General features: G+C 34.8%; 3 protein-coding genes and 1 pseudogene across 6 annotated transcripts; 2 read left to right on the top strand and 2 right to left on the bottom strand.

Moving 5' to 3' along the window:
• LOC150035884 (uncharacterized) overlaps positions 1–13,676 on the bottom strand; it is a 70,703-nt pseudogene that overhangs the window by 9,559 nt on the left and 47,468 nt on the right.
• Positions 4,969–12,955, bottom strand: LOC120078666 (outer envelope membrane protein 7-like). 4 transcript variants are annotated; one of them, XM_039032959.2, is made up of 2 exons: positions 12,521–12,955; positions 4,969–5,178 (listed from the first exon to the last, which is right to left on the bottom strand). In XM_039032959.2, exon 1 carries the CDS (start codon positions 12,752–12,754, stop codon positions 12,536–12,538), a length of 219 nt encoding a protein of 72 aa, XP_038888887.1. In that variant the 5' UTR covers positions 12,755–12,955; the 3' UTR covers positions 4,969–5,178; positions 12,521–12,535. The 4 variants fall into 4 exon arrangements, with proteins under 4 accessions (XP_038888887.1, XP_038888889.1, XP_038888888.1 ...); XM_039032961.2 differs by lacking the exon at positions 4,969–5,178 and adding an exon at positions 8,991–9,162; XM_039032960.2 differs by lacking the exon at positions 4,969–5,178 and adding an exon at positions 10,700–10,928.
• LOC120077187 (aluminum-activated malate transporter 14-like) lies at positions 5,070–7,546 on the top strand. Its single transcript, XM_039031092.2, has 6 exons — positions 5,070–5,466; positions 5,591–5,731; positions 5,916–6,188; positions 6,275–6,387; positions 6,505–6,648; positions 7,057–7,546. The coding sequence occupies exons 1-6, from the start codon at positions 5,151–5,153 to the stop codon at positions 7,378–7,380; spliced, it is 1,311 nt and encodes a 436-aa protein (XP_038887020.1). The 5' UTR covers positions 5,070–5,150; the 3' UTR covers positions 7,381–7,546.
• On the top strand, positions 9,906–10,664 carry LOC120077186 (antifungal protein ginkbilobin-like protein). Its single transcript, XM_039031091.2, has one exon. It carries the CDS (start codon positions 10,038–10,040, stop codon positions 10,440–10,442), a length of 405 nt encoding a protein of 134 aa, XP_038887019.2. The 5' UTR covers positions 9,906–10,037; the 3' UTR covers positions 10,443–10,664.

Here is a 13,676-nt window from a genome sequence, read left to right as displayed (position 1 = left end):
ACACCCTATGCTTATGTATGGTGTCCTTTTTGGGATCACCGCTTGTGTTTATGCCTGTGACCTTTGTGTCACTACTTATGAAAGTGTGCCTTGGGTTCACCCCTTATGCCTATGCCTATGATGTCCTTGTGCATTTTGGTCCAATGGAAAGACTAACAAATCACTGAGTGGGCCCAGTAGTGAGCTGCTTACTGAGTATATTTTTATACTCACCCTTTTCTTTTCCTATTTTTCAAGTAAGGGTAATGACAGACTGGCGCATAACAATAGAGATCCGTGACCTACGGGTGGAAACGGTTCGATTCGGTTCGGTTTGGTGGTCAAACCGACCAGAGCCGAATTTTTTAAAATGTGAAACCAAAACACATATACGGTTTGGTTCGTTTTCAAATTCGATTTTGGCATTTTTAAAAAATCTATGTTTATTATTTTTTAATTAAAAAGTTGTTCGGTTCGGTTCGGTTTTAAATTCGGTTTTGTTCTTTAAATTAAAAGCGGTTTGGTTTTAAATTCGATTTTACTCTTTTTTTAAATATATAAATATATATATATATATATATATATATATATATATTAGTTAAAAACGGTTCGGTTCGGTTTCAAATTCAATTTTTGAAAGTGAAACCGAACCAAACCGAATTAATTCAGTTTCAAAATTTCTTCAAACCGGATCGAACTGCATTGTTTGGTTTCACTGAGTTTTCGGTTCGGTTCGGTTCGATTTTTAGAAACAGTTCGATTTTTGTGGTTTGAATGACCACCCCTGCCTGACCTGGCCATTAGGATGATTTACTGCATCCACACTTAGTATCATGTTTTGAAGTCTGGCTTAGGAGTTAGGCGTTTTACACTCTCATGAAAAATTTATTAATTTTATTAACTATTTAATTGTCTTTATTTTAAAGTTGGGTTTAGGGGTACCCCGAACGGTAAATTTTTATTTTATTTTATTTTTGTTTTAGTTTATTTATTATTATTTAATTATGTTTTCTTGTCTTTGCTTATTTGAGCATTATTAAATAAAATTCGGCTTTTATTTTATGGTTTAAAAGAAAATGTACGGTTAAGCCTATGCATGCATGAAGTAGGAAACTAGGGTCGTTACAACTGGTTTTGTGCTTCATTTATTAAGTCTTCAAATAAGCTTGAATTGTTATCTCTTTATTGGACATTAGTGTGCATCTCATCTCCTTTTTTTTTCATTTACATTGGCAATTGGACACTGTAGATCATTTATAATATTCAAGATGTCATTTTCTTCATATATAACATTCATCTCTATCATACTTAATCCATCATTATGTGTCGATTGAGATGTGTGACTCTCGAATCCCCTAGACAAGTCGACTGCATCTCCATGATATACCGATTGATGATACGATGGAGAAATTCCATTAATTAATAAATGTCGTTCAACTCCATCTATTGGCTCCCACATTGCATTCATACATTTTCTGCATGGATATCTTGTTTTTCCCGAGTTATTACCATGAAGTTTTGCAACTTCAGGGAATCGATATACTCCTTCTGCACACTCAGTTGATAACTTGTTCCTAATCCTAATCTACTCTTTATCCATTCTTAATAATATATGTGATAAATTGAACCTGTATGATTTAGACATTTAGTTATATAGAACACATAGTTTCAATTTCTAACTTTTAATTTCATTTCATTTCTTTCTTGTTCGTGTTCGTGTTTTTTTTTTTATTTTTTTGTGATTTTTCCCAATCATCCTTGAAAATAAAGTTTTCCTAAGGAATTGACAATCCCTTGTAATCCAATCGCACACTCTATCGAAAGGCACTATCTCTCAACGCCTTAATTTTAGATTATCAAATTGACAATAGTATTAACATCAAATAAACCTCTAACTTTGAAAACAGAGAAAACTTAATTGAACATATACTTTTGATCTTTTTAATTTTTGTGTCTTAATTGAAAGAAAAAATAGAAACACGATGGGAAAAAAATAAAATTTATACCAAATACAAGGTTTGCACATTACTCCTATTCTTGGAGGACTTGGAATTTAGTGGTGACACAAGCTAGAGATTAGACTCTATCACACATTTCCACCCCTCAATTACACTTCAAATCCTGTAAAATAATTGACATAACCATTCACATTCAAATTCATTCACATAAACCATCCCTTAACCACATCCCTCTTTAAAGAAGAAAAGAAACATAAACCTACATCCTTCTTCCTACAAAACATTTCAAATTCATAAATCAAACCAACATACTAAATCTTTCAAATCTTGTGAAACAATTGATATAAATCAGTCACATTCATCCACATCCCTCTCTAAAGAAGAAAATACATCATTAAAACGGACGACGAAAAGTGTGATGTTAAAGTCACATTCATCACATTCATCACATCCCTTTGTAAAAAAAGGAAAACAAAAAATGAAAAAGAACAAAAAATGGACAAAATGAAAAAAAAAAAAAGCATGGTACCAAAATCAGATGGCGAGCGAACAGCGAGTGGACTGCAAGCGAACAATGAGTGGACTGTGAGCGAATAGCAAGCAGACAGAGAGCAGACGACGAATGAACGACGAGAATCTCGACTATGAGCGGTGGGGTTTTAAAGACCAGACGGCGAGCGAAGAAGAAAGAACGAAGGAGAAGAAAAAACAGAAGAAAAAAGGAAGAAGAAATTGTGGGCAGCTGGGAGAGTTTTCAACGAACTTTTCCAGATGGTAGTTTGGTAAACCGTCAGACTAAATATCCATATCTCGACAGTCGCTCGAGTAATCATCGACTTAATTACAAACTCCCGATAATCGCTCGAATACCGTCGGGCGCAATAAGGTTACCCCGACAGGTTTCCTCCAACCATCGAGAGAATGTTAAAAAGCACTTTTCTTATTGTTTTAAAATTAAGTCTCTCTCGACGACGTTCTCCACACCATTGAGATAGGTCAACAAAAAATCCAAAAAATCTCTTTTTTTAAATTAAACATCTTCCGACGATTGCATCACTGTCAGCATAAGTAGGGATACATCCACAACTCCCGATGGTCAATCAATGACTGTCGAGATACATCCACATTCTCCCAACGATGGCCTTACACAATGTCAAGATAAGTTTACAATTTTCCATAACTTTTTTCATTTTTTATTTCGCTACCTCTTGACAGTTCAGAACCGTCAAGCTAAATAACTTTATCGTGACAGTTTTTCTCCGACTGTCGAGAGAATATTAGAATGCAGTTTTCTCATTTTTTTAAAAAAAAATTAAACATCTCCCTATAATTGTGGGACCGTCGGAATAGGTCGGTTAGCCTGACGGTAGGTTTATATACCATCGGGATAGATTGGTTATCCCCAGGCTAGTGAGCTTTCCATTGGGATTTTGTTTTCTCCCGATACCACAAATTATTGTTAGGGAAAATGAGCTAATCTAACGTTTTTTCTTGTTTCGAAAAAAGTTTCGTTGGGAATAACCAAAATTCTTGTAGTGCTAATTGGTTGTGGAGAGTGTGTCTAACCTTATCCCAGAATTCTTTAATTAGATTCTTTTTTTTTTTACATCCTGCATATCCAAGTCAACTTATACATACCTCGATTAATCTCACAGGATAATCCAGTTGACTCTACAACATTTAGATGTCAAAAAAAGGCGTAAGATGTTAAATCCTATGTAGGTGGTCAATGGCCACCGTAGATTGAACTATGATCGGTCAGCCCTTTATAGCTTTTTGTTTTATTAGATTCCTACTGACGACAACATTTAAATCTATTATTATTATTATTATTATTATTATTATTATTAGTTTTTAATTTCAAACTTTTCAATATGTATTTACATATTATTTTAAATTAGAACTGAAAATTTTGAATACATATTTTTCTATTATTTTAATTTAAAAATTAAAAATTTTCAATATGTATGTCTATATATTATATTAATTTTGAATTTAAATATTAGATTTCAGTACATTTAGAACATGTTAAAATTTTGCAATATATAAAATTTTGTTCTTTTTTAACTAAAGAAATAAATTCGGTTCATTTGAACATGTACTTAGCCTCACTTCAATATTTTACAACGGTAATGTCTACAAAACAATATAATAGAATTTGATCTAAGCCAAAATCATTTTAAAACAAATGATTCGAGTGACCAATAATATTGCAAATCAAATTTAGATAATATTTGAAGGATATAAATAATTGCATTGTTATTAATTTTTTTGTAAGAATTTATTCGTATTCATTTCAATTGATGATATAATATTTTTTTTATATTATATAACTAAATTATATTTAAACTATGAAACAAATGAAAAAAAGTAAGAGAAAAAAATATAATTATGAAACAAGGTGATTATTATTCTGGATATTTTTCACCACATGGCACATTCTTTGCCTTAGAAACCATTCTTGATAACTTGTCTAGACCTTTCTTTCATTTTCCTTGGTGGGTTCAATCCATATGGCATATATATATATGATCTCTCTATAGTTCCTCTTACATCATAGTCATGTTGCATATTTGGTATTGAAGTAGACAATATTTTTGTAGTAAAGAAAAAAACAAGAGAGAGAGAGAACTAAACAAAATTAAGACCTGAATATATAAAAAATATATAATTATAAATTTTCAGCTGAAAACAATTCCTTATCTTTTAACAAAATATGTTGGCAAAGAAAAAAGAAAAGAAAAAAAAAATTGGCTTTGAGTAGTGGTGGTTTAAGAAACCAAAATGGAAGAATAAATTCCTTAAATGCAATATGGGTTTTATTAATTAATTGGGGAAAAGGTAGGACATAAAATAAAGAGAAAGAAAAAGGGTTGATTTTGTTGTCATTTTGTGTTGACCAGTGGAAAAAGAGAGAGAAGAAAGATAGAGAAACGTGAGTGGTGTGGTAACTATTTTTGCTGTGTGGAGCATTATATTAAACCTTGAAGATAATTATGGAACCTTTTTCCCATTTCCAGCAAAATTATAATGCCGTACTCCAAATTATAATTATTATATTATTTGTACTATGGTTGTTACTGTTTTTGTTGCATGTCTATATAAACAGACCATCCACTTGAAAACTAATACACACCAAATTGATTATACTGATAAAGATCAGAGAAGATCAGCGAGGCCAACAAGCGTTAGTTATTGTTGTTGTTGTGATTAATGGGGTCTGCTGCAGTAATCTCCATTCCTGAAGAAGAACATGATCAGGATCAGAGAGTTATTGTTGGTGTTCCCATTGATCAGGAACAGCACAAGAAGAAGCCAAATGAGAACAAGTTGTTTAATCGTTGGCTATGCTCCATCAGACACACAATAAAGAGGCAAGACATGAAGAAAATTACCCATAGTGTTAAGGTTGGGGTTGCATTAGTTGTCGTCTCACTTCTCTATCTCCTTGATCCTCTCTACAACCAAGTTGGAGATAATGCCATGTGGGCTATAATGACCGTTGTCGTCGTCTTTGAGTTCTTTGCAGGTAATTCGGTTCTTTAAACTACACTTATCTTTTTGTATTTCACTTAGCTAACCATCTACCTTCGTAGTATTTCTATTGTATATATGGTTGGAGTATGCTGATTGATTTATTTTGTTTGCCTCAGGAGCCACACTGAGCAAGGGGCTTAACCGAGGGTTGGGGACAATTTTGGGTGGTGGGTTAGGGTGCTTGGCGAGTGCTTTTGCTCAAGATGTTGGGGGACTTGCCAGTGCTCTCATTATTGGAATTTCTGTCTTTGTCTTTGGTAAGTTATAAATCATTTTATAACACTCTAATGAATGGCCAAGACACATTTTATATGTAAATAAGTTTATGTCAAGGTGAGCATAACCATAATCAGGGATTGACATGTACTCTTTCTTTTGAAATGGAAAGTTTTAAAATCCATATAATATTGTATTGAGTTTATTTGTTGGTTTGTTATGTAGGGGCTATAGCAACGTACTCGCGGATGGTACCGAGTATAAAGAAGAAATACGATTATGGAGTGATGATATTCATATTGACGTTTAATTTGATAGTGGTGTCTGGTATGAGAGCAGATAAGATTATGAGATTGGCAAGAGAGCGGCTATCTACCATTGCCATGGGTTTTGCAGTCTGCATTTTCATAAGCTTCCTCATTTTCCCAAGTTGGGCTAGTGATGAACTTCATCATTCCACCGTCCTCAACTTCCATAACTTAGCCAACTCCATTCAAGGTTTCTTTTCTTAATTACATGAACTTTCTTGTCCCAATTTAACAATAAAACTAAGAAAATTTTAAGCAATTAATTCTCTTTCTCAGGATGTATGGAGGACTACTTCAATTCTACTGATGAGAAGAAAAAGAACAAGTCCGATGCCAGTTGCAGCACTTGCAAATCGATCTTGAACTCAAAATCAAAAGATGACTCACTGGTACTAACCATTTTCCTTTTCTTTTCTTTTTTTTTTCTCTTTCCTGCTATAACATTTAATAAAGTATAGAATAATCATAGATCTTGAACTCAAACTAATTGTGGTTATAATTCACAGGCAAATTTTGCAAAGTGGGAACCATGGCATGGAAAATTTGGATTCAACTACCCATGGAACAAATATCTACAACTTGGAGAGCTTCTAAGAGAGCTTGCTGCCATTGTCCTTTCAATCAAAGCTTGTCTTCAATCCCCCAGACAGGTATATATATACCATGTTTCTTCCTCTGCTCCACTTTCCTTTAGCATTTAGGAAAATTCTTTTCAGTGCCCTTTTTTCTCTTCCAATCAATCATCTCAATCAATTTTATTGGTTTGTTTTCCCTTCCATTAATTTCTCAATCAGTCTCAGTATTTTTTTTAGTACAAGTGTGGGAGTGGGATCAAACCTCCGACCTTTAGAGAGGAAGGTCATGCCAATTACACTGATAAACTCGCTTTAATCATAGTCTCATAATTACCTACACAAAAAGCTATAAACTCTCCAGTTTGTTTTTGAGGAGTCATTCAAGCTTAGAGTGTATATACGTATATATTAGAGCATGCAGTGTTTTGATTAAGTTTTCCTTGAAAGTCCCATTAACTTTGCTGTCTGAAATTTTGGCATCAGCCATCATCAGGCATGAAGGAGGCAATCAAGGAGCCATGTGAGACAGCAGGGTCTTCCATTGTATTGACTCTCAAAGAGCTTGGAGAAGGCATGAAGAAAATGAAAAAGTGTCAAATAGAGGGTGCGATAGTGCCCAAATTAAAGTTGGTTAGACAAGAAATGAGCCTTGTCATTAATCCATCCAGGCTAGGCCCCATTGAGAATTCTGATGGACTGGCAATGGCTAGCTTTCTATTCTTAATCATGGAGATTTTGGAGAAAGTAGAAGAACTTGCAAAAGAAGTTGAAGAACTTGAGGAGGCTGCTCGATTCCGTACCACTTGAATTTCCATCATTTATTATGTATGCTTTTATTAGTCTTGTGTATATAATTAATCACAAATTTTTGGAGATGGTTTAAAAATACATGTATATTGGAAGGAAGTGAAGATGAGTAAATTCAGATATGAAGCAATTTGAATAATATTGGTCCACTTTCAGATCAAACAAACACAGAATTTGCTCCTAGACTGTGTGCAAAAGGTGTTGTAACAACGGAGTTGAACATTTTTACTTACCAACTTCCCACTTTCTAATTGATGCAGGAGATTAGATCAAGACCCATTTCAACATAGTTAAATTAGAGAATAACAGAGGACTTGGTTTTATCATTTGCAAATGGATTAGAGTAACTTAACTTTTATATAATTTCTAGTTCCTTCTGAAATTAGGCTAAAGGGCCCTCAATTTCAACTTTGAATAAACAAGAAATCTGTCCCAAGTAATCACACTGCAATATACGAGTTCCAATGCTCCCATGGCAATCACATCACAAAAAGCAAAACCATATAATTACATACTTAGACTCCATATGGACCCAAAAATCTTCTGCCTTATTGGTTCATAGCATTAAGATCTTCATATTATGATTTTGATTCTAAGATCATCTGCATTATTTAATATCAAGACTGAAAAGGAGAAGTGGGTTTAAAGGAGATAGAATAATAAAAAGAGCCCTTCTCAAAGTGGAAGTAACGCGTTAATTGACAATGGAGTTGTAGCAGATGCAGACCATTTTCATTTTGGCTCTGCACTCCCATCACAGCCTCAATAGCCAAAGTTGGATCCATTTAAATAAGTGAAGACTGAACCAAAAGAAAATGCAAGCTGGAAGGATAAAAAGAGTAGGCATCTTTCTAAGATATCGAAAATTATAAAGTAATCAACATGGGTTTCATCCTAATAAGGCAACTCTAAGGGATGAGGGTGTTAGGACAACAAATCTTAGTGTATCTTCGCAATATTAAAATATTGCTCGCTAGGAACTAAAGTTAATATGGATTTGCTTTCAAATGTAACCTAAGTCCACATAGTTTTGTTTCTTAACTCCTCATGCCAATGGAGATATTGTTCTTACATATACACTCTAGGATCTCTCTCCTTTTTAACTAATTTGGCATCACCTCTAACAACCTTTACAAATCCTATTATGTGTGATAATCTTACAACTTATGATTCACACAAAGTCTTGGAGGATCACTACTTTTGTTTGTCTTCCATAGATTTTATCCATATGGGCTATATTTAAGATACTTCTCTTACTTGTGAGGAGTTTTCTACATTTCTAGTATAGGATGGTACTATCTACCATAGATTGTTGCTCATAATTTAACTTCTAGATATTACAGCAATGTTTTTATTCAAGAAATCCCTCACTAATCTTATAATGCTTTGAAAAAACTGCCTTAAGAAAGTTGTGAATGAGGCACAAAGCATATTCACTTAAGATTTGAGATAAAAGTGAAGGCGGAAGTGGAAGTATTCTTTCCTTAAATGACGCAGATTGGGTGCTTTTCCAATGGCAACAACCCCAAGTCTACTACAGGTGAGTGAGATCTGTCAACCTCCGTCTCCATCACAAACAAGTCACTGACTCAACTTGGAATAAGTAATTTACTAAGCTACGGGACCAGCCAACACTCATTCTACTTGAATACAACATACTTTATACATAACAAAGAGTAATTTGGTGGGTATAGTACCTTTTTGGTAATTGTGAAAGACGAAAATTTCCAAATAGATTTACGAATCTCTCATTGTCCTCCCTTCGAGCGATTGTGCGACGCTCTACACAAGAAAATCGGATCTGGGGTGATTGTTGCGTGGTTCCTACTTCGAAAAAAAACTTAAAATTTGGAAAAGATTACGTAAGATTTGGAAAGATTACATACTACCTCGATCTTAAGATTCTAAAAAAAAAAAAAAAAAAAACTCAAAGAATCGATGGTTTATAGGTGCGATGAAAAGAAGTTAAATTTTTATCCAAATCTCGAAGTCCCTATCAAGAAAAACTATTACAACGAATTACCAAAAAGGTGTTAAATGTGAAAGATGAAATTTTTTTGAATGGTTTCTGACATCTCCCAAATTTATGGTTTCTGTTGATGAAATTTAGTCATCTTAATTTTCAATTATAGATGAGAATGAATTTGGAAATCCTATTGGTTGGGGGTTCTTGCTTATAAGAACTTACTTATAGCCAGGTTAGCAAGAGGAGTGTTATACCATTACTAAATCTCTAGAAGATAAAACTCTAATTACTTTAAAATCCTGTTTCAGCAAGTAGGGAATTATACGGCTATGCAATAAAGACGTGTCTTCTTATGAATAGAACTATACATGAGAACTACTTCGATTAGCTTTCACTTGACTATTTTTCTTACTGCAAAAGAAGTTAAAATTGTGACTAGAACTCTTTGATTTCTCCTTCGAAAACTAAGACAAAATTTTGACTTTATGGAAGAGACCAATGGCAAAGGAATGTGTCAAAACCAGAGAAGAAAACAAAGGCATAAAAGAATTTGTGATTTTTCTAAAGAAAAATTCATAGAATTGGGCAGAAGCAAGAAAATAGGTAGGGACCCACTTCTGCTTCAACGTCAAATGCCTTGTTATACCTAATCCAGATCAAAAATCAAGAAGAAGAGGAAGAAGAAGAAGAGATGATCGGTTCTAGTGTGAAGATTTCAGCGGCTTTTTTCGCTTTCTTTGCGTTGTCTACTATGGTGGTGAGCGTTCCGAACACCGGAGTGAGGTCAGTTTTGTGCAACTCCGGAACTTTCACAGGGGGCGATCCTTTCGCAGTGAGTCTGGATTACGTTCTCAAAGAATTGGAGAGTTCAACTCCCACTATAAAGAAATATGATTTCTACAACATATCTCCTTATCCTAATTCCTTCGCTTATGGTCATGCTTCCTGCAACCAGAATCTCACAACCTCAGACTGCACCGCTTGTCTTGGGGCTGCTAAGACCAACATGTTGGGAACTTGTCAAATGAGTATTGGTGGCCGTGCGGTGCTCCATGACTGTATGATTAGGTACGAGCAATACCCATTTGATGATTAGACTAGTGGTCTGTCTAAATGTTATCCCTTCTTTCAATTCCACTTGGTTTCACTTCCTTATCTCTATTGTCTTATATGGATTGATCCAGGCTCGGGATTGTGTTTTTTCTTTTTGAAGTCAGGAAGCTGATTGGTTGTTTTCCTATGACATGATGCTCAAAAAAGCAAGTAGTGTTAGATGCATGGTTCTTAAACTAAATCAAAGCAGATGAGTCGATATTAATGTTGGAGTTCCCATAGTGATTCACAAAACCAAAATCTTGCAATCATATCTTAACATTTCAGAAATTAGAACAACAAGCTAAAAGCTTGTCTGGCAAAATGTTTATTTGTACGATATTTTTTTCATTTTTCCGAACGCAATACCCAGATGGGTACGCGAAGACAAAAAGAAAGCTTCGGAAGCTCTCGCTTAGCGATCATGTTTATTCAACAATTTTGGTACAACCATTTGCATCGCTGTCTCTCCATTCCATCCTTTTTGTCCCTACAGATAAACCACCCTCCTTCACAAAAACATAAAAGGAAACCAGAAGACATATCAAAAGATGGAGGTGCTATTCAAAACTTAAATAGGCTAACGGATTGTAGTTTCGTTATTCCTTCTCACCATTTATCCTATGAAGGTCAGCACCAAAAGTTGGCATGTCATGATTAAAAAAAAATAAAAATAAAAAATAAAACAGCTATCTAATGTCATTAAAAGGTAGTTAAACGTTCATAGCTTAAAAATGGATCTTGATATTAAAAACCAAAGTGGAAGGAGAATGCAAGTGGTATCAATCGAGCCATAGATGTGGGGGTGCACCTAGGCCATCAAATAATGTTTGACACAGGTATGACATTGATGTAAAAGCAAAACACTCATTTTTTATACGGATGACCCAATCTGTGTTGCATTAATGTCGAATGATCTAAATTTTAAAAATAATGAATTCTAACCTTTTGCTTATGCATACCACTTAGATCGCACTCCCTACTTTTTTCGTCCCTTTCTCTCTTGCACGCCTTTCTCCTATAGACTCTTACAACCTTCTTCCCTCCACCTCTCCCACCCACTTCTTCCTTCTACCTTTCCTCTCTCGCTTGCACTTGTGGCCACTTTTTGACTGTTCATCACCTGCTTCAACCATCGCTCATACTCGGACTTCAAGCCATCGATCGACTTTTCATCACTATCCAACGAACCCTCACGCTCATGCTTTTAGCCACCTTCCAATCATCTATAGTAAGCATGAGGATATGAGAGAGGAACGTGGAGATTTTCTCTTCTTCCAATGTTTGATAGGAGAAAGAGAAACAAAAGCCCCGAGGATTTCCCCGAAATCTTTCAATTTCTTATTTTAACATAATTGAGTCTTTTTTTCCAGTACAAAGGAGCGTGAATGAGAGGCATGGAGAAAGTAGCCAATGCGATCTAAGTACTTTGTGACATAAGCAAACAGTTAGCTTTTATTGTTTTTAGAATCCAAGTAATTCCACGTTAGCGCAACCAAATTTAGGTCATCCTTAAAAAAATTACCAGTTTTACTCAACTTTGTGCCTAATATCAGTTGTCAGTTCCAAGATTGTCATAACAAGGCTAAATCACCCAAATGACATTTGATAACATCTAATTTAATTATCAGCTCTATCGTGGGCACAAGAGAAAGTGATTTCCAACAGACAAGCCTTTGTTCGGAGAGTAATTTATCTCTGAGAAAGCTCATAAGCAGGGGCTTTAATTCAGTTAATTTCTATACAGAAGTGTGCAACACGTAGCCGCATTGTCACAAACCAACCACATTAAACAAGTTAAACACCTTATTCCTTTTAAACCATTCTTCGAACCGGTAGCCTGCATACCTCCTACTTCCAAGCTCGTAATTAAATTTACGGGAGTCAGAACAAGCACATACCGATATTTGAGGCACAAATTATTGAAGTTAAAGCAGAATCATTATTAATTCAATTAAAATGGTCTAATCCTGAACTTATACGATACGAAGGGGTGAGATCTAAAATTCTAATTTTCATACAGTACAACCAGATCATGATGGGGGCAAACTATTCACCATCATCCCACTCTGTCGTACGTACCTTGAAATCACCTGTTTAAGCAGTGGCAGTGGTACTTTGATCGTCATCAGATGGGCTCTGATCAGATTGGTTATCGACAAGGTCGTCGGGATCCTGAGCGGGATCAGAGTTGTCCATGGCGGAGCGGGCCTTATCGAGGAAGGGCTTGAAAGCCATCTCAATAGCGAGCCAACCCAGTGCCAAGGCTCCGAAGACGAAAAATGCTTGCTTGGTCCCAGACGGTTTCTTCCCCATTGTTCCTTACTTCTTGCTGTGGCGGCTCCGGCTAGGTCTCCTAGAAGCTGAGACTGAGAGCTCCTATTGATCTTTCCTCCTTACCTTAGCGACGAAGAAAATTTGAGATTGTAAATATACAAAGCGCCAATTCAGGAAACAAAGGCCAATTAGTCCAAAGATCACCCTTTCCTTAAAATCGATCAACTGTATTGTTATGGAGACCACAATCAAAATATGCTATGCTTAGAACAATGTATGTAGTTTTAACGAGATAATTGTATTGAGGCTAGCCAACACTCGCAAGCCCAAGCCCATGGGCGGGTCCAAGGCCGTATTGAGGCTAACACTGGCAAGCCCGAAGCCTATGGATGGGTCCAAGGCCAAGAAATTTGGAAAATAGTATTTAAGGGTGTTCAAAAAATCCGATGATCCGAAAAGACCGATCAACCCAATCCATCTCATGTGATTTGGGTTGGGTTATCAACTCATTTAGATTGGGTTGGACTCAAATAAATGAAAATTTTATGAGTTAGGTTGATTCATGGGTTCACCTAATATAACTCAAACAAATCCGAATTTATTATTAACTTTAAAATATATTTTTTTATTATTTATAACACAATTATTTTTATATATTGATTTTAATTTTATTTAATTCTAATATTTTTTGAATAATTTATTTTTCAACAACTCTTAAAAGTAGTTTCTTTGCACTTTAGAAAGAAAATTTTCACTATATAAATTGAAATTGAGTTGTTAATCTTAATTCAATATATGAAAATAATTATATTAGATTTTTACATATTTATGTTTTGCTTCTTTTTAGAAATTTTTTTTAAATAAATGACTCGATTAACCCAAATCAACCCAACCCAAATATTTCATGATTGGGTTGAGTTGGGTTCCATTTTTTTATAAGAGTTATTTGGGTTGAAAAAAT

The sequence above is a fragment of the Benincasa hispida genome, chromosome 5, assembly GCF_027475165.1.
Source record: "Benincasa hispida cultivar pf3 chromosome 5, pf3_genome.v1.1, whole genome shotgun sequence".
NCBI classification, from domain to species: Eukaryota; Viridiplantae; Streptophyta; class Magnoliopsida; order Cucurbitales; family Cucurbitaceae; genus Benincasa; species Benincasa hispida.
Note: the sequence above shows the minus strand (reverse complement) of the source record. Positions and strands in the feature narration are given on the sequence as shown.